The 24388-nt window shown below is 36.2% G+C and overlaps 1 protein-coding gene across 8 annotated transcripts in view; it reads left to right on the top strand.

The window, feature by feature from the left end:
- The window catches only part of LOC115343267, a 67071-nt gene that overhangs the window by 13127 nt on the left and 29556 nt on the right, over window positions 1-24388 (top strand). For 7 of the 8 annotated variants that reach the window (XM_030019306.2, XM_030019073.2, XM_030019438.2 and 4 more), the window contains exons 9-13: window positions 7177-7373; window positions 9653-9717; window positions 12771-12877; window positions 16114-16225; window positions 22381-22483. In XM_030019306.2, coding sequence (XP_029875166.1) covers window positions 7177-7373; window positions 9653-9717; window positions 12771-12877; window positions 16114-16225; window positions 22381-22483 — 584 coding nt within the window. The remainder of the gene's footprint in view (window positions 1-7176; window positions 7374-9652; window positions 9718-12770; window positions 12878-16113; window positions 16226-22380; window positions 22484-24388) is intronic. The other variant, XM_030019392.2, reaches the window with a different exon arrangement.

The following is a 24388-nucleotide window of genomic DNA, read 5'->3' as shown; positions in this document are numbered from 1 at the left end:
CTCCCTCATTTAGGAAAAGCTACGTTTTTAGCAGTCTCCTGAAAGTAAGCGTGTGTAATTTAGATCTCAATAAATCATAGTGTCTGTGATACATAATGTTAAATCCAAACCAGCCCAACAAGGTCAGTAAATGTGGGGGGAAGAAACCAAGTCAAATCTCTGTGTTTGTCGTTAAAGTGCCTTTCACATACGAATTTCTCACTGCCATGAGTGCGTTCGTGCAGCCAAGACCACTTACCATTCATCTCTGGCAAATATTTACTGGACCTTTATGCTAGAGCTTTAGAAAACCTTTTACAGCATTTATGCTGTTCTCTGGTGACTAAACACTAGAGGGCAATCTCTTTCTTTTCCTCTCATCTCATTGCAGAGGGTAGGTTTGGTTATGATTAGACTTAGGTAATTTTTTTACTATCTTTGTGGTTTTTTTCTCCCCGAGAACAGTAGTCCACGTTGCTCTTCTGTCTTTGGCTGCTGAAAAAGGTGTAAGTCTACTGCTGAGAAGGACAGATGGGTATGAGTTTTTCTAACTTGTAAGCAAAAAAAGGAAGAATTTATCAAATATTAGGCTTATAAACCTTATCTGTCTATAGTTTAAGCAAAAATAATGAACTATGTAAACAAGCGCACTTTAAATTAAACTGAGTAAAGCCAGGTAAGTCAGAGTCAGAGCACACATTCCATGCATATATTACTATGTCTCTATGAGTATTGAGGCACTGGATTGGACCCACTTCATTCATCCAGCGTAGTTTTTTTATTTTGGTAGGGTTTTTTTTTTTTATTTTCTTGAAATGTTTGATGTAGACCACTTCTGGGAACTCAATTCCACTGCAGAATGGTCCTTTTAAGTCTCAGGAATGTTCATGTGGGTATATTGTGGCAACTGAGTCGTTAGCTATGAAAACCTAAGCTATTCTTTCTATTTCTTTGTTGTCTCGGTAAAGTAAGTTTTTAATGTAAAAAAGTAAAGTGCATGTTCCAACTTGTGACTCTCTAATTACTTTGGTTGATAGAAGCTAGACTTAGTTGATTTCTGTCTGCTGACCTAAGGCACTGGGATTTCTTTAATTGTGCTGGGTGTATCTCTGTAATGTGTTTGTCTTAAACACAGGAATCTTGAAGCTGTAAAGTTTCGTCCAGTTTTCATGAAAAAAATTAGACAGGTAGAGGGGATAGAAGCTGTTTACTTTTCCAGTGAGAGGAAGGCTGCTTGACTCACCCCTTGTGTGGATTCTCTGATGTTTAGCAGAGAAAATGCAAGAAACCATTAGTTCATGGTTTATAGAAGACTTACTTATAATTAGTCATTTAAGAATGCTGATTAATGTTATCAAAAAAGGCGCTTATTCCTTTTCTGTTATTTGTGTAGTAATGTATGTCAGCAGATGGTCAGAAGAAGTGATAATACACCATTGCTCTGTATTCAATGTCCAGTGCACAGCACACAATAGGGAATTCATGCAATGTGTCAAAATGAACCATGATGACAGAACTGTATTGATAATATACAGCTCTGTATTTAATTTTCATTTAACCCCAGACATTGCTGTCTCTTACTATTATTTAGTGCCAGTGGGTGATTAGTACATTGTTTTGTTTTGTTTTGAAATGCAGGAGAGAATAAACTAATGCTGATCAGTAGAGTAATCATTTTGAGGAGATGATAAACACTGACATTTTGCCCTAAGCCAAGAGTGTACAATGGTTGAGACTGCATAATCCTCTGGCCTGGGATGACCAAAAGGGTAAGTCAATAGTTGTAGACTCTTAAGGGCTGGATCCAGATTGCTTAATTTGGGAGTTGAACAGAATCCAGCATGCGAGTCCCAATCGGCAATGGGGAATGCCTTTTTCTCTGTAGCACCTCCTATTCCAGGCATCGGAAAACACTAGGCAGGCTGTCTGATTGGCCTGAAATTGTCTAGGCATTAAGAGTTTACATACAATGCATACTCTGAAATGCCCTAGCCAGAGGAGATAAGTGGTGCAATCAATAAATTTTGCCTGAATTCAAACTGCAGCAGAAGTTAGGAAACGTGTTGGTACCTACATGTAAAGAGATGCATATACCTCACCCATGTTTGTGCTGATCTTGTGTGGCACGTTAACAGTTTTGAATTGGTTGTAAAAACACTGCTAGAAGTGTTTCTACTTTTTGCCTAATAGCATTGCGGTTAAAAATACATGTCCAGGGAGTTGAGAAGCTTGGCTTAGAACTCTCTGCAGCGTGACATTCATTGAGTCACATCCCAGGAAACTGCATTAGCTGTAAGGCTAAAAGTTCATACCGCAGCCTAGTTGGACCCTGGTTCACTTCCATGTCACGTGCATTGCTATGGCTTTTTTGGTTTTTTTCTTTCTTGCAGCATCTTCCCCTGCAAGTAAATGTACTACACTAACTGTCCCATCTTTTGTTGCCAGTAATCTCCTCAGTCTACCAGTAATGGCCAGAATGAGATATGTGAGGGGAAGAAATGAGGGAAGAAATACCTGTTTTATCTCAGACAATGAATGTCTTTCTCCCTGAGCCAAACGGGTCCCAGTACTGATCATGGATTTTACTTCTTTTGTAATGCAAATGGTGTTAAGATGTGGCAAAACAAGAAGGAAGGCTATCTTTATAGCTACATGAGGTTGAATAGTGCATTGTCCCAGAGAAGACTGAGAGGAGATCTCTGCTTAGACAGTTCATTTTATCACCTGTGACATGCCCATAAACTGTAACATTTCTGAGAGCCAAAACTGAAGAAACCTGGCATTTTACATGGAAAAAATTAATCCAAGAGTAAGTCATTGGAAGGCAGAGAACTGACAGGAGACTTGATTTCAGAGCCCTGATTCCTATTAGAGTAGGACAGCAGCTGTAGGTGGTTGATGAGAAGGTGGCTTCAGCAGCAAAACCAGTTTTGGGACTTTGTTACCCCTGTGCAGTAGTCACTGGGGACTTGCTTTAACTGTTAACTCCTCACCTAGCCCCAACTTGGAGGGGGTTTCTGAGGTTTAATCTTAGCTTGGATTTATTCAGTGCTCTGGTTCACTAATGCATAAATGTATTTAATTGTTAAATACCAAACATGCAACCCAAAACAGATATTTTGGATAAAAGAATGGTGGTAGTCAGCTCCTTTCACGAGCTGATGTATATTACTTCTGTATTTTAACTCTGTGTTAAAAGAACTGCTCAAAAAAGTTTTAAAAGTAGTACTTTCATATTTATCTCTCATGTTGTATTTTATTAATTACATGATCATATTATTTAATTAGAATTCATTTTAATAGTTTCCTTTCAGAATTGCTTACATTGCTTGATATTGCCCCATCCTGCTAAGGTATTTTATCACTAAACTGATGCTATTCTTTTATTATTGAAGGGTGCCACTTGGCCACTATGCCACTTTGGATGCCATGACTGTAGTTGCTGCTGAAGTTTAGATTCATAGTTCCATGGTTTAACTCCCCTGCTACACTACAAAATTACAACTTGGCTGTGGGTTGTGGCCAGCATACAGCTGGCATGTTACAGGGTGTGTGTCATACGGTGTGTAGTCATTCAGCAAAACCTACTAGTGAATCAGGCAAAGAGTTACTTCTTGCAGTGGAAGTGCTGATCAAGGGGGTGGTGTGATCATAGTACCTGTGGTATGTGCTAGAATACCCCATCCAGGTAGCTATTGCTGCTAGGGAGCTCTAACACCAGGTTTAAGTAGCTGTCACTTGACTGAATCATGTCATAGGAGTGACTTAGTCCAGTTTGTTTCCAAGCTGAAAATTAATTTGAAGTAATGTCTTTTAGCAATATACAAAATACATTTTTCTCTTAAGCATGCATATGTTAATTTAGGTTATTACTGGCATCTGCTACGAGGCAGTATAGGATGTATGTGTTTTCCCAGTCATCCAGTTAGAATAGAGATGGAATCCAGGGGCTTTTTGCTAAATTCATTGCGTCGCTATGTTTTGAATTGTTAAAAAGTGAGGGAGCTTTCAGAGCTGATGTGACCTGAGAGAACACACATCTGCTGCAACTAACTGAGCATTCAGGAGAGTTGACTGGGTGGTGGTATACCTTGAGGAGGAAACATCCTCACGCTTATCTCAGAAAAGGCAAAAAGTCTTCCTTGATACTTTCACTAACTGTTGAAACAGAGTAACAATGAAAGAGATGACCAAAGAGTAAGTCACTGATTGTGATGTTCTTTTCATTGTCCTTCTGGGTCATGGATTTCTGAATGGTTTAAATATAGCTAAACATTCTTACTGTGCTAGGACATGCTAGTGTCCTGTGTCAGCATGCCTTTCCTAGGAAGACTTTGGTTTTCCTCTTTGTTTTGTTTTTTTTGGGGGGTGGGGGGATGTTTTGTTTTCTTTTGTTGTTTGGACTTTTTTTGTCTGTTAGAATGTCTTTTCTCCTTCATACAATTTTCTTACAAGCTTTGGGTCAACACTTTACCGCAAGTGGTAAGAACTAAGTGTCTTTTTTTTATATAACAAATATGTCTCAACCTTAGAGGCTATTTAGAAGCTGTTCCAGAAAGTACATTCGTACCTATATGGTCTCCTTCCAAGCTACTCTGGCAGCATAAAAAATTCCTCCATAAAGATCCTCTGACTTTGATGGCCCTAAGATAACAGAAAGATCAGAGTCTGTCCTTCCGTTTACATACTGAGGGACCTGAATAATAGTGTTGTTTATACTGATACTGTTTATCTGCTGTCTTTAATGATTGGTCTGCTTTTAATGACTTCAGTGTTCGCCAGATTTTAACCATTTTAGGGGTGAAATTTCTCTGTGCCTCACTATATTGTTGTTGGGTTTTGTTTTTTAATGGTTCAGGTCTTTTCAGAGTGGAGCTTGGGCAAACTGAAGTTTAATTGATGTTAGTGAACTCAGTGGTTCAGAGTAGAAAGTTGAGTATCTACAGTTTACGTCTTCAAAACAAAGATCACTGGGGAGAAGGTGCAGGAATGTATCTTAAGAGTTGCATGTGCTGATGACTTAGATCAAAGTGGGCTGCAGCATGGATACCAGTTGTCACTGCAGTGGCATAGACTGCACTGGGTAATCTGTCTTGATGGAAGTGATTTCACTTTTGGGTAGGTGATTCAAATAAGCTGTGTTGAGCCTGCTTGCAAGGCACCTGGTGCTGTTGCCTTCAGACAAGAAGGACAGATAGGTGGTAGGATCAAAGCACACAAGTATGGCACCAAGAGGGTAAAAGCTCCTTAATTATAGCCTTGTTCAGTCACTGATCCAGCTGTGTAACGCTGGGCAAATCATGATGCCTCCTGTATGTGTGTCCTTACTTGTAAAATTGGGATAATTACATATGCTAGTCTGTTACCCTACATTAATGTTCAAGAGCAAGAATTGAGAGGTTTTTGAGGTGTTGGTTTTTTCTATGTCACACTTTAAAATGCTGAATGTTACACACTTCTTGCCAGCATCTCTTCTCCCTCCTCTTCCCCTCAAAAAAAACCAACAAACCCCAAACCTAGAATAACTTGTATAAAAAATTGCTGATTCCATGAAATTCTTCGTATTCACCAAGGTGGGGTTTTTTGTTTCCCTTTACCGGTTTAGTGGTTTAGATAGTTTCGAAGACCAGTCTAATGAAGTATAATCTTTACTGATTTGACGTGGGCTTTTCTAGGTGTCCTCCAGCTACCATACTTTCCAAGTTTTGTACACTATCAGTATTAAAGCTGCTGATCTCTGCTTACAAAGCTTGTCTCATAATCCTTTTTTTTAAATAATGGGGCTATGTTTGAAGCTTCCCACTGATAAGGAATCTGTTCAAACTCCCATGAACTTTTACAAATGTCACTGAAGAGTTCACTGGTTTTTTGCTTACTTCCTTCAAAACTTTGTGGATTTATGTTATACAAACTATGTTCATCTAACCTTGCTGATAACCAATTTGGTTGTATGTTCAGCATATTGTTACCACTAGGACCCAAAAATAATTAATTTTGGTGATGGACTGATTCTAAGTATGTACGAAGGACCTGAAGGTCGTTGACTTTAATGAGAATGGTGATGTTCACCACCTTTCGTATTAGGACCTTCTTAGAACAGTTTTGCTTTTGCAAGGGGCTGTATCTCCGTAACACCTCTTTCTGTGTTCTTTTTGCATCTCTGGGACACTTCCACAAATTTCCAACTTCCTGTGAAAGGGGAGTGAGCCAGGTAGCCTTTTTAGAAGAATATTAAGGCTTTATTTTAATTTTCAGGTACTTTTTAAATTTATGGGTGTTTTTAAGTCATTGCTTTTGCTCAAATTCTCTGTAAATAAAATAAAAGCCTTTTAACTGGGAATGCAGATATCTAGATGTCATCCACATAACCCTGAAAATTCTGCTCTGCTACTGTAATGACCAGCATGTGCCTCTTACTATGACATATTTGATCGCTTTCTATGTATTACTCTTGTGAGAATGTGAGGAGGAGGAATATTTTCATTTACAAACATGTCTATAATTTTCTGGTTTACTGCTTTTCTTTTTGCTATGCCTCATAATTTTCTGGTCATTCTGTCTTTTATTATTGTTCTGGGCTGAAGATCTTAACTTTCATATATCTTTGTTTTCTGATTATAACTTTTCTGTGTATGGTTTATTATTAACATGTGAAAAAGTCCTTAATGGGTGTGATTATTCCTGTTTCCTACTTCCCTTCATCTGTGAGGCTTCCAGCACAGTCTGTTCTTCCTGCTTTGGCTGCCTTTTTACAAATCCATAGTGCAGGATGTCTTCACCTTCATGCTGTGTGTGCTGCTGTAGCCAAACTAGGCTAGAATTAGCCATCATGGTTTTTCTTCTGAATTTACCTCTTTAATCATAGTCCTCTAATTCTTTCGGCTTCTTTTTACTTTAACCATTTCCATTAGTGTCCTTCTCCATTCCTTTCCCCACTTCTATCTGTTTACTGTTGGTATTTGTTGTTATATCTGCACTCCTTTGCCAGGCAATAGAATGCGTCCTCTTATTATTTTGGTTGAGCAGTTTGTTCAGTGCTTTTTCTTAAGTATATTTCTGCAGAAACAACCAGATATAACTGTTGATCAGTTTTATTTAATTAGTCATTACCATAAAATTCTGATATGTTGTCACTCGTTTTTCTTTTCACTTTCCCTTTGTATTTAAAGGGTTTTTCCAATGTTTTTCATATTCTAGGCACAACATAGGCTTTCCCATTGTAGAATGTTCCTCTGAAGGAGACTTTATTCTTTCCAAACCACCAGACACAGGGGGACTAATCTCCTTTGGCACTGTAGCTGAACAGTTGGTGTATGAATTGGGCAATCCTCAGCGCTATCTTTTACCAGATGTCACATGTGACTTTTCCAAAGTTTCCATCACTGAAATTCCAGGTTAGTCCTCTTATGTGTTGAGATCTGTGTCAATGAACTGGGTTATCAAACTAAAGCAGTTACTTTAATTTCCATGTTTTCTTTGCATATTTCTTGTTAAATCAGTTCCTTAGTGTGATACTGCATTAAACTGATTTTTTTTTTCAAGGACTTTTCTAATTTCTTTTTCTAATTCCTTTAGAAATTTTAACCGTACTCTTATTTATCTTGCTGCCTGACTAATTTAAATCTTTGATCACTGCTTCTTTTGCTTTACTTTTTAATGCATGCCTTGCACCTACCAAGTCTTTAAACTACATTGTCTGTGTGAGCAACACTGAGACAGCTCCACTATGATTTCAGTATTTTTTTAAACTGCAGCTCAGTTTCTTTGCTCAAAAAAAATATGTATGTTTTATACATGTTTTCTCATATGGCATTTGAAATGTTAGTAACAATGGAAAGCTGTGTCTTTCAAAGCGCTACTTGGTAATGGTGTTTTTCTTAGACATTTAAGTGGACCGTCTGAAGTGGTAGAAGCACGCTTAGGTGCAGGATTTCCACCAGAGAATCTCTGTTTGAAAAAGTCCATTTGCTATCCTCGAAACTCTCAGAAACTAAAGATGAATATAACGTATGTTCTGAATTTAGTTTTAAAAGCAAAACAAACCAAAAAAACCCAGGCTTAATAGATTTGAAGATCTGTAGGTTGGATAAGACAGCTTGAAAAAAATGTTCACCTACAGTCATTTGAAGTTTGTTTTTTACTGCATCTGTATTATATATCCTTTTTCATTCTAATGGAACTTATCTGTGACAATATGCCGAGTGTCTTTATAAAACTTAGAACAATTGAAATCTCAAATTAAAAACTTACTGTGATAAAACTCAAAACTGTAGCTTGAAAAATATTTTGCTTCAATAATAGAAGTACTTTAAAATTGTACAGTGAACCTTCTGCTCATGCAACATAACCAAATGGCAGTCTGATAAGGCCAGCTTGCTGCTCTTAGCCACCAGTCTTTTTTTTAAAAAAAAAAAAAAAAAAAAAGAAACCCTAACCTTCCTATGAACTTTTAGCTTGCAAATGACCCGATATGACATGTTTGAACTTAAAATGAACTTTCACATGAACTTTCAGTTAGCCTTCTTAGAAATATAACAGATGGAAAATGGGCAGATTTCTTAAATATTTTTAGTTTGAAGTGCTTTGACACGTACACCAGTAAAAACAGGCAAGCTATCTATTTTTGCTGTTTACATTGCTGATTTTATTGTCCTGTTGAATTACTTGCAGTGTTTGAACTGTGAGGTGCTTCTGTTTTCTTTTTGTCAATGGATGCTATGCTTTTTTTTTTTTACGGGGTTTTTTCTCTGTATTTCTCCTTCACCTGAAACATGGAACTTCCAGATCTTTACCCTGACTGTAGGGATATTGTTCTGTATTGAGAGAGTTAAATCAACCTTGTGTCAATCTTGCAGAGAGAGTGATGGTGTTATTTGAGTGACACGTAAAATTTCTTCTAGTCATGTTCACTTTTTCAGATATGTTCTGATTTGATCTCTTCAGACTATTTGTGTAAGGCTTTGAGCTGCTTCCTAAATATTTGCAAGCACTGGTTAGGTACAGGTGAGCTACAATATAATTCTGTCTGTCTGATCCTGGACAGCTAATTTTCAAGGAGTTGCACCTATTGATTTTCTCCAGTTCAAGCTTGAACCTGATACCATGACAGCAATTTTCTCTAGTTTCTTTTGGCATTAACATTCCTAATACTGAACATGGTAGTTGCCCTGGAACATACATTCAGACTGTTCTGTTTCTGTATTGATGGGAAGGCTAAAGTTAAGTTATCCCTTCACTTACTAAGCTATCAGCAAATAAGCTCTCACTGGTTTCTCATCTTGCTTGTTTTGTTTCTTTACCAAGTGAAGGACTGCAGTCCACTCCAGCCAACTACAGTAAATTGTATGCTCTGTGTGTTTGTGCAATAACTGGCTGTTAAGTGGAAAATAACTATTGGGTCTGAAGTTATAAGGCTGCTTTCTAAGTATTTTTTAAGTACATGAATAAACATTTCAAGTATTCTGTTCAAATGCTCATTGAAGTAAAAAATTTAGTCACCGATTTGCTGTTTGTGTTTCTAAGGCAGGGAGGACTGTTTTGTGAAAGGTTTCGTGGCAGTACAGCTATCAATGATTTTCTTTTTAATTAAGAGCATTTGATTAATATGTATCACAAAAGAATGTCTTTGAAGTTATATTGAAGAAGCTTAAATACTGATTTTTAACCACTATAGGTTTTGATGGTGGGGCAGTGAAAGTTCATGGAGCAAAAGGATCACCTCCTTCAACGTTTTATAAGGTATTATCTCTTTCTGTGGCATGTAAGGTATTTCTGATTTACAACATTTTATATTTTGGAGAAAGTACTAATTTTTTTTCTGCCAAAAAATGTTACCACTCTAAAATTCTCATCCTCCCTGCCTCAAGAGTAAAAGAAAGAGGGGGAAAAGAAAAAAAGACAAACCTTATTAGATGCATAAAAACATGTTAATTTGTGTAACAGGCTTATCCACAAACCTCCAGAAAAGGCTGGGATGGTGGTTCTATAGTAATAACAATACTTTTTCAAACATCTTAGCCCACTAAACACCTTTATACTTGTTGATTTTTATACTGACATGTTAATTTTCTTCTATTTCATCGTGAAATTTATCTGCCAAGTAGTTTTCAAAAGGTAAGTAATGAGTAACTACATCTGTCAAGAGAGCAACTAAGAATGAGACTAACAGTCTCCTGAAATATTCTGTTGAAAGAAACCTGCACTTCTACTAAAATTGTGAAGTTTTCTGTTTGTTACCATAGTCTTCTAGGGGTCTCTGTTCCCTGAATGGATGCTAAGGTAATACAGTTCTGGTGAAGTACCAGTAGGGCTGGATCCTTTTCTTTTTTAAACTAGTGGCAAAACTGACATTTACAGAAACAAGATCGAGATCAGAAATTAACTGCTTATCACAGCCATATCAAAAGTGAGTTAACCTAAGCAGGGAATTGTGCTAATATTTCTGTTTAAATAATATAATGTATGTCTGAGCATAATTTTTCTTTGAAACTTCTTACTGCATTTTTTAAATATTTCTGACACTTTTAAAACCAGTTTTATATAAGACAGTTTCAGTTTTTAAAAAAACACAGTATTTCAGAGATAAATAATAGTATCACCAAAGCAGGTTTGGTTTTGGTGAGTTGTAGAGTAAGAGTAGAAGAGCTCTCTAAAGGCTCCATAATTAAAGCATACTGACAAAGCATTTTTAGAATTCAGTAGTATACCACAGGTCACTTTTCTCATGCCTTTAGTTTTTCACTTCTGGCAGCTTTCTAGTAATCATGTTTGTATCAGCTTTATGAAAAAGGGGTTTGATATTTTAGAAGTATTGTGGGAATGTAATCTGAACATTAATTTTTCTAAACTTTCGCCTAATAAAACGTAGCATTGATTTTTTTTTTTTTTGATAGGTGGCCTACAATTTCAGTACAATATTGTCTTGTCAGCTTTTTGCATTTCCTCAGAATTTTAATTATTAGTTCAAGAGTTCTAGTCACATAATGCTGGAACAACACATTTCCTTTCTCTGAGTGATCTGTGTCTGCATTATCTGCATCTGGGAATAACTGTGTCTTTTTAATATGAAAATACATTTTTATTGTGTTTGAAACAACAACAAAAAAGTCTTAAAACATAAATTATAAGCACATTTCTAACAGATGTTTAGTTTTAAAAATCAGTCTTACAGTGTCATTGTATAACCGATGGAGAAGTCAATTTAGAAGTAATTCCTAAAAACGACATAGAATGAAGAGTATACGTTTGTACAAAGCATGAGATTCCATCAATCAAATGATAGCTATGCTAAGGCTCTTATTATTCCTGTAGTAAATAGTGGAATTTGATATGGGCAAATACAGAAGGCAGTGAATGTACGAAGCAGGAAATACTTCTTCCTTGGTCGGAGTGTGCAGTTTGAAGCAGAACATGTTTTGCTTCTTAGCAATTTTCAGTGAGTGTTCTGTTCAGCGGCCTTGTCCTCCTGCAGTTTTTGTTCTTGACTTTACATTTCCATACTTCTGTATATCTAAAGGAAATAAGAGATTTGAGATTTTCAGTTGATGAACCATGGAATAGAATAAAGAAAACAGAATGACTGTTTTTTACATAACAGTAAAATAAAAATAAGTTTTAATTTATTTCTTATTTATTTATTATTATGTTTTAAGTAGGAAATTTGAAATGTATTGTATTTTGGAATTTTTTTTAATATATCTTAGGTTTTGTATATTAAACAGTGCAATGATAATCTCAAGTATGTAAATTAGACTTCCTGTGAAGTATTTCTATTTTTTTGAAACTGTTTAATTGGCTGTCAGTGATAAATGGACATATGCTTTGCACACCTGTTTCAGAACTAATTTTTAGGAAATTAACTTACTATATTCAGCTTGGCTAGGAAGTGACTGAATGGGCTTGTTATAAACAAGCTAGAAATATTTTAAGGGTGTGTTACATCTTTCAGTAACTTTACAGTAAGTGTAGAGGAAAATTATTTAATTGCTGCCTTACAGGTGAAGTAAAACAATGATAGAAGAAAGTGAGATATAAGTTTTTGGGAAAATAAGGAGAAATACATTACCTGTGAAATAGCTTTTTCAAAAGAACTAGCTGAAACACTGTTTTGGGGGACATTTAAAAGTAGACTGGGTAAAGTGTTTGAAAAATTACTGTAGGAAAAATATTTCTGGTTGTAGAGTTACGCTGAATGCCTACCAGGTTCTTCAATTTGTTTTTGTTTTTCTGTTACGTAACAAATGTTGAAAATGCTCATTACACTTAGTTTAGATACATCTAGTAAAGCTTTTCTACCATTTATGGCCATGCATTATGGTCATAACAGAGCTCTAATACAGTGAAAGTAAAGCAGGTATAGCACTGGAAGTCTAGTAAAATGCTTATTAGTTAAATGTTTGCAATGTATAGCGTATTCTTTTGTGTGTGCATGTATGTGTATTTGATATTTTTCCACATTTACTTTAATACTCCTGGGAAACTTATGTCTGATCTATTTCACTGTGGTAGATTATTCAGCTTTTCAACATCAGAATGTGTCCTATGTACCAAAGCAGATAAGTACAGGAGAATTTAAGGATGACAATGAGAAGTGATTCAGAGTTTCACAGTTTAGCAGATTTGAATCTTCCTCTAATAGAATTTTGAGTTTTAAATAATAGAGTACATTTTTGTGATGATGATGGTTTCTTGCTATTCCGCTTCTGCTCAATGCATGGATGATGATTGTCAGAGAGTGTTTATAGCATATCAGTATTGAATCCTGTGTAATTTCATAATCCCTTTATCATTAGGTAAATGCTACTTACGTTGATGGCTTCAGAGCTACTGCTGTCTGTCCAGTGGGAGGTCCAAAGGCAGTACAAAAAGGAAAACGCACTGCGGAAAGTATTCTGCAAAGGTTAGTATTTGAGTCTTGGAGGAGGGGGTTTTGGCTTTTTCTTTCAGAGATTATGAAAATAGAACTGTGACATATGATGGCAACCATATTAACCTTGTAAGAACCCTAGAAGATTATAATCTTCCAATTGGGAGGACATTTTGAAACATAAGTAGCCTGTTTAGGAAACCTCTTTTCAACATATAACTACACTTCAGTTACATTTGACAGAGTGAGAAAGGTCTCAAATATTCTTGAAAATAAATGGCTGGATAGTGGAGAGAAACCCAAATTAATGAGGGAGAAGCTATGATTCAGATGAAAATTTATTAAGTGCCAGAGAGAAACCCATGTGAAACTAGTTTTCACTGATTTTCACATAACTTATTTTTATCAACAAATGACAGTGCAATGAAATGTAGGCAGTTTACCAAGTTTGTGTTTTAAACAAAATTATGTTAGTACCTTGTAAAATGTGACTAATGATTTTGTTTGCTAGAAAATTTTACAATTGTAAGACAGACTGATAAGCTTTCAGTCATATTGTCATGCCAGGATATTTGGGTGAGGAAGGATTTCTCTTAAACATAATTCCATATCCTCATGGACATCTCTGAGCATTTACTCCAATAGCCCCAATCTTTCTGGTTATGAGATCTGTCTCTGTGCCATGTTTTATACATAACTTCCCCCCCTCTTCCTACTATAGACCCATGCAGCAAGTACACTAGGATAGACACCTGTCAGAAGTGCAAGGTTTACTGTGGACTTAGAGACTTACTGCTCCTGTGCCCATGAACAGCACTGTGATGAAGGAGGAGCTGTGTTACTTCCCTCAAGAGACATAGCAGATGAGAGTGGGCTGATACGAGATGTGTAGTTAAGCTATGGAATCCCTTTCTTCAGAGTGGTGCAAATGCTAAAAGTGTATGTGTGCAAGAGCTACTGACAAAATTAGTGAAGAAAAAACCCTTCAAGAGTTGTTAAATGCAAAAACTCAGGGACTCGGAAGTCTCCGAAAAGCAATCTTTCTGGAAGCTAGGTGATTATTTTGGAAAGGAAGTAGGATGGTGTATTTTCCCTTTCATGTTTGCTCTTGGACGTTATTTCAGACCAGACTACGTGATTCTTTTGTCCAATTGAAGCAGCTTGTGGTGCTGCTGCCTCTGTGACCACTAGGAAATTAATTCAGCCTGCTTGCAGTGCTGTCCTGAGTAATCCTCAGAAGAGAGCTGATGGGAAATAGCCAAAGGCTGGTTAACTGCCTTGGTAAGTGGCCTCTAGCCCATGAGGCATGCCTGGAGCAGCTGTGGCTTGTTCTGTGCATTAAAAATCACAATATAGAGTATTGCCCATCAATATATTTTCCATCTCACAGTCTTAAAACAGCTTAATGTGTGGAATTGCTTATTCAGCATATTCGAAAGATTTGTGTATGTCAACCCAGAATAGAATAAGCTATTCTGATCACTGTCAGAGAATGCTCTACCAGCAACTACCTCTCTTTAGGAAGCTCTGACTTCAGTCTTCCTGCCAGTTCCTGTTGCAAGAGAATGTTGTAAGGACATGATCTTTCAGTCTATTCTAGATCAAATTCTGCCTGGTAGTCTAATGGCAGCAAGTACAGAATAAGGTGCACAAACTTAAGGTGCTTCAGTTGTACAGGTCAGATTAGTTGGCAGCCTAAGACACTGAGCAGCTTTGGCAGCTTGTAATACAACTTCTTTCACTTCTTTCTTGCATGCTTGTCCTTTATTTCTATATTAGTTTTTGAAAGCAGAAGAGATTTGGCAGTATGTGTGTGAAGAAGTCTCTTTGGAGTAGCCTTTGGTGTTCTTTTGTTTTTAATGGTTCTCTGTTGCATTACCAAGACACATGAAAGGGCTAAAAATTACCCACAGAATGTATTTTGAACTCTAGTGTATCTAACTATAATGTTTGTAGATAAAATAACTTATTACAGACATGGTTTGCAAATTTAGATACCTTAAATCAAGTATCTGTCTTTCTGTGGTCATCAAAAATTACATTTTGTATTGAAGTCCTGTACACTGCATAATTTTTCAGGTAGCATGCTAATATTTACTATAAAGATAATATATTAACAGTATCTTCAAAATGTTCCACTGATGCAAAATGTTTTTCACATCCTGACGTAATTCCAATGTTTCAACTGATAAAATCTTTCTACACAGCTAGAAGGGTGCCAGACCAAGATTATTGGGGAAACCAGTTAGGTGCTTCAGAATTTAACTTATTTTTCCAATCTGCAACATGTTATTAAGTTGGACTATTTTTAACAGTTGGATTATTTTAAAACTTTATTCTAACCTTTTTTTACTGTGATTTTTTTTTGTTTGGGGTTTTTTTTTGTTTGTTTTTTGGACTTCATATGATTATTTATTTAAAACTATAGCAGTCATTTTCAGTTTTAGCAGTTGAGAGTTGGGCTGTTTTCCAAGAGTTGTTGCAAACAGTCTTTTTAATCCAAATTTGGTATTTGTCAAAAACCAGTATTAATTCCTGGCTCTCTTAAAGCAGTGTGTGTTTTCATGGTGTATAAAAAGAAGGTAATGTTCATCCCCATTATTAATTGTGATTGGACAAACTTGGCACTCTTGACATAATGTGCTTTTGGTGGAAACATCCCTACAGAAAGAGTTTGAGGAATTTCAGTGCTAGGCTGGAAAGGCATGAGTAATGAAGAAACATGCTCTTGAAAAACTTTATCTACTTTTTGGCATTTGAGACATATGTTCATTAATCCCAAATAAATACCTTTAAAGTTTGAATAAAAGTTCCTTCTTCAGTTAGTTTTCTCTTCACTGGTGCCTGTGGTGTAATGAGGTAGTTCCATGTATTTATTGGTAGTTCATAATGCCTTATAGCAGAAACAGAGTTAAGAACTGAATTTCCAGTATGAAAAACAGGAAGACTGCATATACTGTAACTACATTTCAAGCTGTCTTTGTTTTAAAGATAAATGGATTTCAGCTCTTACTTTTATTTGTCTTTGCCTGTCATCTTTCAAATAATTTGAATAAACAAAGACTCAATTTGAAACCTAGAGGTAAATTCTGAGGTATAACTTCCTTGTCAGTAATCGCTTGATTTGTAGTATTCAGATATATTTGTTTAGTGTAAAGTATTCATAGTACAGTTTACATGACAGAGCTAACTCCTGTGGACCACACAGGGCTACTTCAGATAATAATTTTGAGGCAGTTTACTAATAAAAAAAAAATCATTTGTTGCAGGACTCGCCTTATTTTCAGTCAGCTTGGGTATGAAGATTACAGTGCAGTTAACATACAGGTTTTAGGGTCTGAAGATACATATGGACCTCATGCTAGAAGGAGTATAGATGGTGTAAGTATTCAGTGGAGTGTTCTTAAACTTTTACTGACCTCTTGTAATCTCTCCATATTGTTATCTTTTCTACAACTTTAAAGGAAGTCACTATCATCTTGGGAATTTCACCCCATCATCTTGCAAAGAATTCAGTGTCACTACTTCGTGTACAAAATTAACACTGACAAGGTCTTTGCAGTATTGGATCTTCCAGAAGCACTGATATGAAATCTTACAAAAATGTTGTTGTAGTCTGTTCTAAAGTTGTTCATCTAAAGAAATATCTTCTTACAAAAGTTCTTATGATGTAGACTTAAATTGCATTAGATGTAACTAAAAGACCACATTATAAAGATTGCAGAGTCAGGAAATGGCAGAATTAGTGTTGCCTGTACAACTTTAAAACTGTCTGTGAGTACTATCTGTGAAACAATCTTCAACTATATAAGTCTGCATCATATTTTGTGACTTAATAAATTCATATGTAAGAGTGTGAATGATGGTCATAGCCACTGCAGCTGTGATATCCATGGTTTGTTTTCCTAATCTAGAATATGAAAGCCTTTTTTAAAGGAAGAAGACTGTAAATCTTGTCCTCACTTACATGCACTTTAAATATTTAGACAGTTTAATTTGTTCCAAAACAGTAGCATCTGATTCTTCTTTGTCAGTGGCAGCCTTGCAAAACTCTTTAAGGTACTCGTGGTAAAACTGCTCTGAGTTTGGTCTTAGGAGTGCCAACACTTAAAATAGCTGACAGTTTGTATGTGTAGGAAACAAGAACGTGATGTGGAGAAAGACAGCGAACTTCTTACTATAGAAATTAAGTGTTCTTAGAAATTGGGCAAGTTTTATCTGCAGCTGTTCATTTTAATGCTTGAGCTTCGATTTCATTCTGCATAGCAGCAAGAGTTGCTTCCTGAGGAACCAGCTTTATAATGTGGTCTTTTTCCTTTAGGACCATAAACCCTATAATGTTAAGTGTGTTACTGAGGTTGCAGAATTAAAATTTTGAAACACAGGAGCAGATGTCCCGGATGTTGAACTTGTCTGTGTTCTGTTTGTACCAGCTCCTTGTGATTATGCGTTGTAATACATTCTTCAGTTAAATTGTTACATAGGAAGTTTTCTGTCTTGTTGTATAGGATGAATAATGCTTTGAAAAAGAGCAGTTTCTCCTTCCTTATTGTTCAGTTTGCCTTGCTTACAGTACCTTAAATAAATTTTCCAAATGAAATTGAGTATTTGTATTATTTTCCGTATTTCTAGCCTCAGCTCCCAGGTCTTACATTAAAAGTAAATAGAGCATTATCTCCATTGTATGTGCTTCCCATACATGCCTGAAATAGGATGAGAGAGCTGAGGCTGAAATACAGGAAATCACTCTATTGCCTTCTCCCTTCACCTGGTTCCTCCAACAGTTTAGAAGAAACTAGCCAAAGGAGTTTTCATCTGGAAAGCAGCCATAGTAGCTTGAGAAAAAGGGGTGGGGAGGAGGGTTTGTGTTTCCATTTAAAATACAAAGTCATAGAATCCTGAGGAAAACATCTGCCAGTTGGGGCTTCAGGTAGGAATAATGTAGTCTCTGAAACACTCTTTCCTACCATGTCTTCCTGTACAAAATTAGACACGGTTATTTGGGATGCAAATAATAGTGCTCAAAACGGAGCCATGTTATGTTAGGCAGTATATTAACACACAAGGAAAACAGTTCTTGCTTTGAAGATTCTACCGTCTAAATTTAAAGAGGAGAAGCAAATATGCATATGAATACCAAGACAGGGTAAGTTGAACAATATTTGGAGCTCAGTCTAGATGTCTGGTGTGGCTGGACTAATTCTCACACAGGTCTGTCAAACTGAGTGCAAAGGTTTGCCTTTGCAACTGTGAAATCACTGTATATCTCAGGCTTATGTAGGCCTGTATACTGTTGTCTGAGCTGTTGTGTGGAGTGTTGACTGATCCTGGCAACACAAAGTATCCTTGAGCAATCAAGAACTGCTTGCCTCTGTTGCTTTCTCAGTCTTCCCTGCCTGTTTACATGGTTGTTGCTTGCCTTTCTGAAAGCTTGCTTTGTCAGCAGCAGCCCAGCATGAGCAAGAAGGGGACCTGAATCAGCACTGAGTAACCCTAGTGATCTTTAATTTTTGGTATCTCCTGCTCTGTGGTTTTCTGTTGGGGAGGAGGGAGGGGTTATGACAGTGTCACAGCGTCAGTGAGTTCGTGGTTTAGAAAATACCTTTCACATGAAACACATTCAGTATTATTAATAGTACATCAGGTATTAAGAGTTTGCTATGTAAAAACTGTATGTGCTGTGTCTGTTAGTTTTCTACTAACCCTTTGTTAACCAATTTACAACACATTGTTAAGACTTGATAAAGGATATTATTGTTTTGCTATTCTTTTTAATTATGATACTGCAAGATAAATGACTTCAAAATAGTTTATATATCCAGTTTTAATACTGGATTCACCCACCCAGAATAGGATTGAGCTTATTTTCGTAGACCATTGTATATTGCATCTGTGGGCAAGGAAGTAAACCTAGAACTTAAATGGAATATTGAAGACATGGTACAGTTTAGAACCAGGAAGCAAATGTGAATAAGTATAAGTATGTTTTCTGCAAGAATATTTGCTATTAATTATTATTTGTAGCAATTTAATGCATCTCTTGGTAGCTTTGGGAACACTGAATGTTAAAAACAAACAAAAAAACCCTACATTTGTTGAGTTTGTGGTATGGCTGCATATTTTCTGTGTAGCAACAATTTTTATAACAATTTAGTGAAACATGTTTAAATTGGAAAACTGATTGGTTTCTTTATATTAACTTGATCAGGACATCTGTTTCTGTGTTCATAGAAGGAAATTTCTATCATTTCAGTCATACATGATCTGATGGAATAATATAACCTCTCCTACCTTGGCTCTGCTAAGCTTTTATTTTAGGGCTTGCTTACATGGGTATTGAGATAAACTAATAAAAATGTGCATCAAGTTTACAGGATTTCCTACATGGTATTATTGTGGCAGGTATTTTCCAGGCTGGGAGCTTGGAGACAGAAATTAACTGTGTGTGTGTCTCCCTGTGAGTATGTCTACATAGGGATACTTAAAGATGAGAGCAATTAGATTTACCATTACGGTACCTCGGAGTACCTGTGTGTGGATATGGCACTAGAATAGGACGTAGAGAAAAATCGTCTTTCAACTCCATGAATATGTAGGACTTACATTTGAACACACTAAAACAAGAAGGCCTTCATTATTGGGTTTTAGCTGATCACCAGCTATAACATCAGGAAGTTTTCCTCTCTTGGTATAAACTGGCATAAGTGAGCTTGTTCATGTTGGGGTTTTGTCATGTATTTGAGTTGGAATAGAGGATTTAGTAGTCTGTTAACATAACAGTCTCTTTGGGATACTCTTACAGTAGCCAGAATGCTTGGTGCAGCATATTACACCATTTATGATAAACACTGTTTCAGCAGCTGCCACTAGGAAATACATCCATGTTCCTACATTGCTGAAGTTATTTAAATTCCTGAAATTGACTTGAGATTTTAGAAAGTTGACATGTTCGACAGTATTGCTTTTGGGAAAAATGTACTGTATACACATGGGGAAAATGATACTAATATACAGGATATCAGTATTTCAGAAGCTGATAATCAGTTTGCTGGTTTATGTAATCTTTAAAGAATGCAGTTTTACAGAAACGTGGGCAATTAAAATAAGTAGCACTAGAGTTAGGAGATGTGTTAAAAGATGGGCAGTTTAGGAGTTCAGATCCAGCATGTAGTTTCTCAGGTTATTTTGAAGAGGAAAAAAAAATTTTTTTTTTTAGTTTACAATGTTTCATCAAGTCTTAAAATTGGGTGGGCAAAAAGACAGTTTGTTTTGTTATGATACTGTTAAATTTACTAGAATTCTAATGACTAAATTTATATTTTGTTAGGCATAATAGTCTAGCATTTTTCACTGCCAGCTGTGTAAATTGACAATTGCTTCAAGTAATTTTAGAATTGTTTTTGATGTGACTTCTAGTTCTTGAAATCAGTGACACCCATTCAACTTTGGGTAGTGAATAAACATCAAAACATACAGCAAGAAGGATTAGGCGTGGTTTTGTTTGGTGATAACTTTAATTCAGTTCATCTAAGAACTGCATGCATATAATAAAAACTTCAAATCTTTTCTATCCTGTTCTGTGTATTAGGGGAAAGATGCTGTTAGCATGAAGAAAGGTTCCTCTGTCTTTTCAGTGTTAGGTCATAAAAAATTTGGTGCTATCTAGGAGGATGCTGTTCCTTAGCCCACAGGAGGGAGGACTCCTGTAAGGAGTCATTGCTCCGTTCTTTTCATCTGACCAAAAAAACGTGTCCCCTCTGCTCTACACATCAACCCCTGTGTTTTGAAGTTGGGGCTGTTGAATTCTAGCAGTATCTGTATCCTTCTTGTCTGCTGAGTATTTAATCTCTGATGCTTTCAGAAATGTCACTGGTTTCTGTATTGGTAAAGAAATAGGCTTTTTGCCAAAATCTTTTAAAAGTGTTACCTAGGATGAAAAATGTTATTTTAAAATACTCTTCATGATTTTATGCACAATTGGGAAGCTATTAAATGCTTCGGAAATTATTATATGTAAGGAAAAAAGTTGGAATAAACTAAAAATGAGTTATTTAGTCATGTATATTTATTTCTTAGTATAGCAAACGTCGGGAATAGATTCAGAAGGGCTTGGCTCTTCCAAAATCCAGTTGTTCCTTTCTTCCAGGAAAATGTCTTCTTCAGTATCCTAAGTAGCTATATGTTTGATTTTCCTTTACTTTTCTACATTTTTAGTAGAACAGCTACCAAATCTACAAGAATTCTTTAGACAGGGCATTTAGAGAATTATAAAGTCCTCTGAGCTCTGTAGAATAACAAAAAAAAAAACCCCAAACACCCAAACTTTTGGTACGTTTTTCATGCTTTCATGAAATACGTCCTTTCCCGTTGACATAAAAAAAGGACATAAACACTGGAAGAAATCCCCTAGCATCTTGTAGTCAAACTCCTCCTCTTTTGAATTTTATATTGATTTAAGTAAGCCAAGAATTTCATGTAAGGTTGCCAGAGAACCTTTAGAAACTTTCTTTGTGCTCATTAACAAAAAAAGCTGACTACCAGAGAGAAGAAATACCTTGCTGTAGAACTCCATACTTGGAGTAGTGCTGTGTGGAGAAACTCCTGACCAGTAGATTTTGAGACCTTCTGTGTTTCCATTTCATGTGTACAATGGAAATGGTTGTGCTGGTGCTTTGGGACAAGTAAGAGACACTTAGGGACAGACTTCTATTTTGAGCAGGTTTCACATTTTGGAGATTCAAAGGTAGACCAAAGGTGGTTCTTACTGGTGGATGCAAATTCTTACATAAATACAGTCTTTGCCCTCAGTGAGACCTAATGTTCACTCTAAGGCTTTTGCCAGTGTATTGGTTCCAGCGGTAGATCTTTCAGTGGCAGAAAAGAGATTTATAGAGAGTTAAAATAAGTGAGAGAGAGTGCTTATCTGCAAGCACAGGTGTGTTAGTTGACTATAGGGTAGGGAGCAGAGTACTGGTTGGGTTTACCTTTAGAGGGGTGTCTGCTCTCTTCTCTGAAAATGTGCTAGCTTTTACAAGTTCCATTCTCCCATTTAACTCCCAAGGATTAGGTTTGAATTCTTTTCTGTGAGCAGATCTGCTTACTACTTGATGCTAAGGGAAGTACACCTGGCTCTCTGACTTGACCCCAAAGTTTTCTTAGTGCACTTAAAATAAGAGGAAAGTTTGTTTGCCAGTTCCACTGAGAGTGAAGCCAAGTATTTAGTTTCTTATAAAGTATTATTAGTTATAGTACTTGATCCTTTGAGAAAGCTGGAGAAGCAGCACAGTGTCCTAGCACTCTGAAATATCCAGTAGTTGACTTCATGGTAGCAAAATAGAAAAGATTGTGAAATATTAACAGAAAATTATAGTGATGCTGGATGAAGAGTCACTGAATGGAAATTGTAGTTTGTAGCAATGAGCACTAAACATTTCTGTTATATCTAACTTGAATGCTGAGCTACAGTTATTTTTCAGTTTGGTAAGTTTAGATGATGTTTTCTATCTAAGCTAATCTAATTTCTACTTTTTTTGAAGCAGGGTCCTCGGGAAGCTGTTATTTGGCTTGCTGTACACCATAAGCAAAAAGAAGCTGTAGAAATCTTCTCCAGAGAGATTGCACCAGCTGGAACTGGCATGGGTAAATATTCACATCATCTTTTAATAGTTTTAAAGTTACTTTTTTTTTTTTCCTGAGCATGACTAGCACCCAAAGACTTGGTCGTGTTCAGTTTCATTGCACTGTGCATAGTGAAATTGTTATTTTTTTAAAGGTATTTATGTTTGGTGTAGAAATGGGACCTGCAGACATTAGCAAAATGATAAAATGAAAGTTCTGGAAGTCCACCTTTTTGTTCCTTTGAGACCCTTTATCTTTCTGTTGATGCTACTGTCCCTTCCTGCCTTTTTTCCTTTTCCTCGTTTGTCTTTGTTTTCCTGTCCATGGTTACACCTACGTGCAACAGTGTCTTACTCTGTTTTACCATCTTAGTAAAAAGTAATGCCATTAGATCTCACTGGCAATAAACATTAAGAATGTTATTCAGCTGGAAAAAATTTATCAGTGTCTGGCTATAACATTGCAGTTTATGAGGAGCTGTGCAATATAACGGTTTTGAAGGGTCTCTTCAGCACTTTGTTATCTGATGTTACTGCAAAGGATTTTTACAGATACTGCTGTACTTCTAACTTGTTTAATGTGTAGGTGCTTGTGTAGGTAATTACAACTTTCAGATATAATTCAAAACTTTTTAATACGATACTGCAGTGAGAATGCTAACGTCCTGCATCTTAATTCTTTATTCACGGTGTATATTAACTACCCAACTTAAATTCTGATCCTGCACTATCAAGTCTAACCTCAAATTAATCTGTCTTTAACATTTGATTTCGTATGAATTTGGGTTGTACTGCAACTACTGCAAGATTTATTTTTTAATTTACTTTTGAGGTAAAGTCAAAATACTGGGATTTAATTATGCTGTCTTAGTTTTGAGTGTATATTTTAAGTATTTGCATAACGGTCACCTAGTGTGAAGTGATCTATGCTTCTATTGTTTACCAAATGTTTGTTCAAAAAAACCCTTCACATTTTGTTCTTTGTAAGTGTCATTGGATTCTCTTCACTTTCTAGGAGGACTTACTGTTTGATTATTTTGAGCAAACTCTTATTTTTTTCTTTTTTTTTTATCCTTCTGTTCTCCTCCCAAGTCACTTAAGTGTCACCACTGTATCCTTCTCAGTTGGAAGTAGCCTGTTCATATGTTGTGAGTTGCTGCTTACATTATGGATATTCATCCCACTTTTATTATCCATTTAAAATTCGGACAGGTTATTTTGAAGACTAGAGCTCAGATGTTTTGTCATGGCTTCTATGTATCTTATGAAAGAATATATTGAGGATTTACATAGATGTTCAAAATTAAATTACATGAGCTTAACCTGTATCTCTCAACTTCCATAGCAAATCTAGAGTCCTGATTAATGGAGGGGTGGGTAGGTGTTGCCTTGCAGTTAAGGAACTGATGTTTTATTTTCAGTGGACTCAAAATTGTATGGAAGTGTGCACGTTCTGTGTTGTAGTCTTTACGGTGGTAGCAGAGATATATTTAATGTAGGGTATTTTTGTTTGTGGGGGTTTGGTTTTTTGGGGTTTTTTTTGAAGTTGTGTTTATAGAGGCAAGGTCCGTGCATGGTCATCTCCCCGCACCCCGCTCCCCGCCCCCCCCCCCCCCCCCCGCCCCGCAAGGTAGAATATGATCATGTAGAACTAATTGGGAATATTCATTGAGGTAATTTTTAAAGATTTTGTAATTCTGAAGGCTGGTTAGTAGGTCAGCATTTAAGTTGCTTCTAAAGTCTGTTTTTTCTAATGAATGAAAGATGGTATTTTCACAGTTGCACCAAACTACCATTTCTATAGTTAGTTAAGGATTCATGATTGAAGTAGTTTCTCCTTTTTCATTATTCAAGTAGACTATGTAACATACCTGAAAGTGGAGATCTATACTTACTATTTATTTTATACATGCATAGACAATCCCCT

This window comes from Aquila chrysaetos, chromosome 1 (genome assembly GCF_900496995.4).
Source record: "Aquila chrysaetos chrysaetos chromosome 1, bAquChr1.4, whole genome shotgun sequence".
In the NCBI taxonomy this organism is placed as follows: Eukaryota; Metazoa; Chordata; class Aves; order Accipitriformes; family Accipitridae; genus Aquila; species Aquila chrysaetos.
This window is presented reverse-complemented; position numbering and strand designations above follow the sequence as displayed.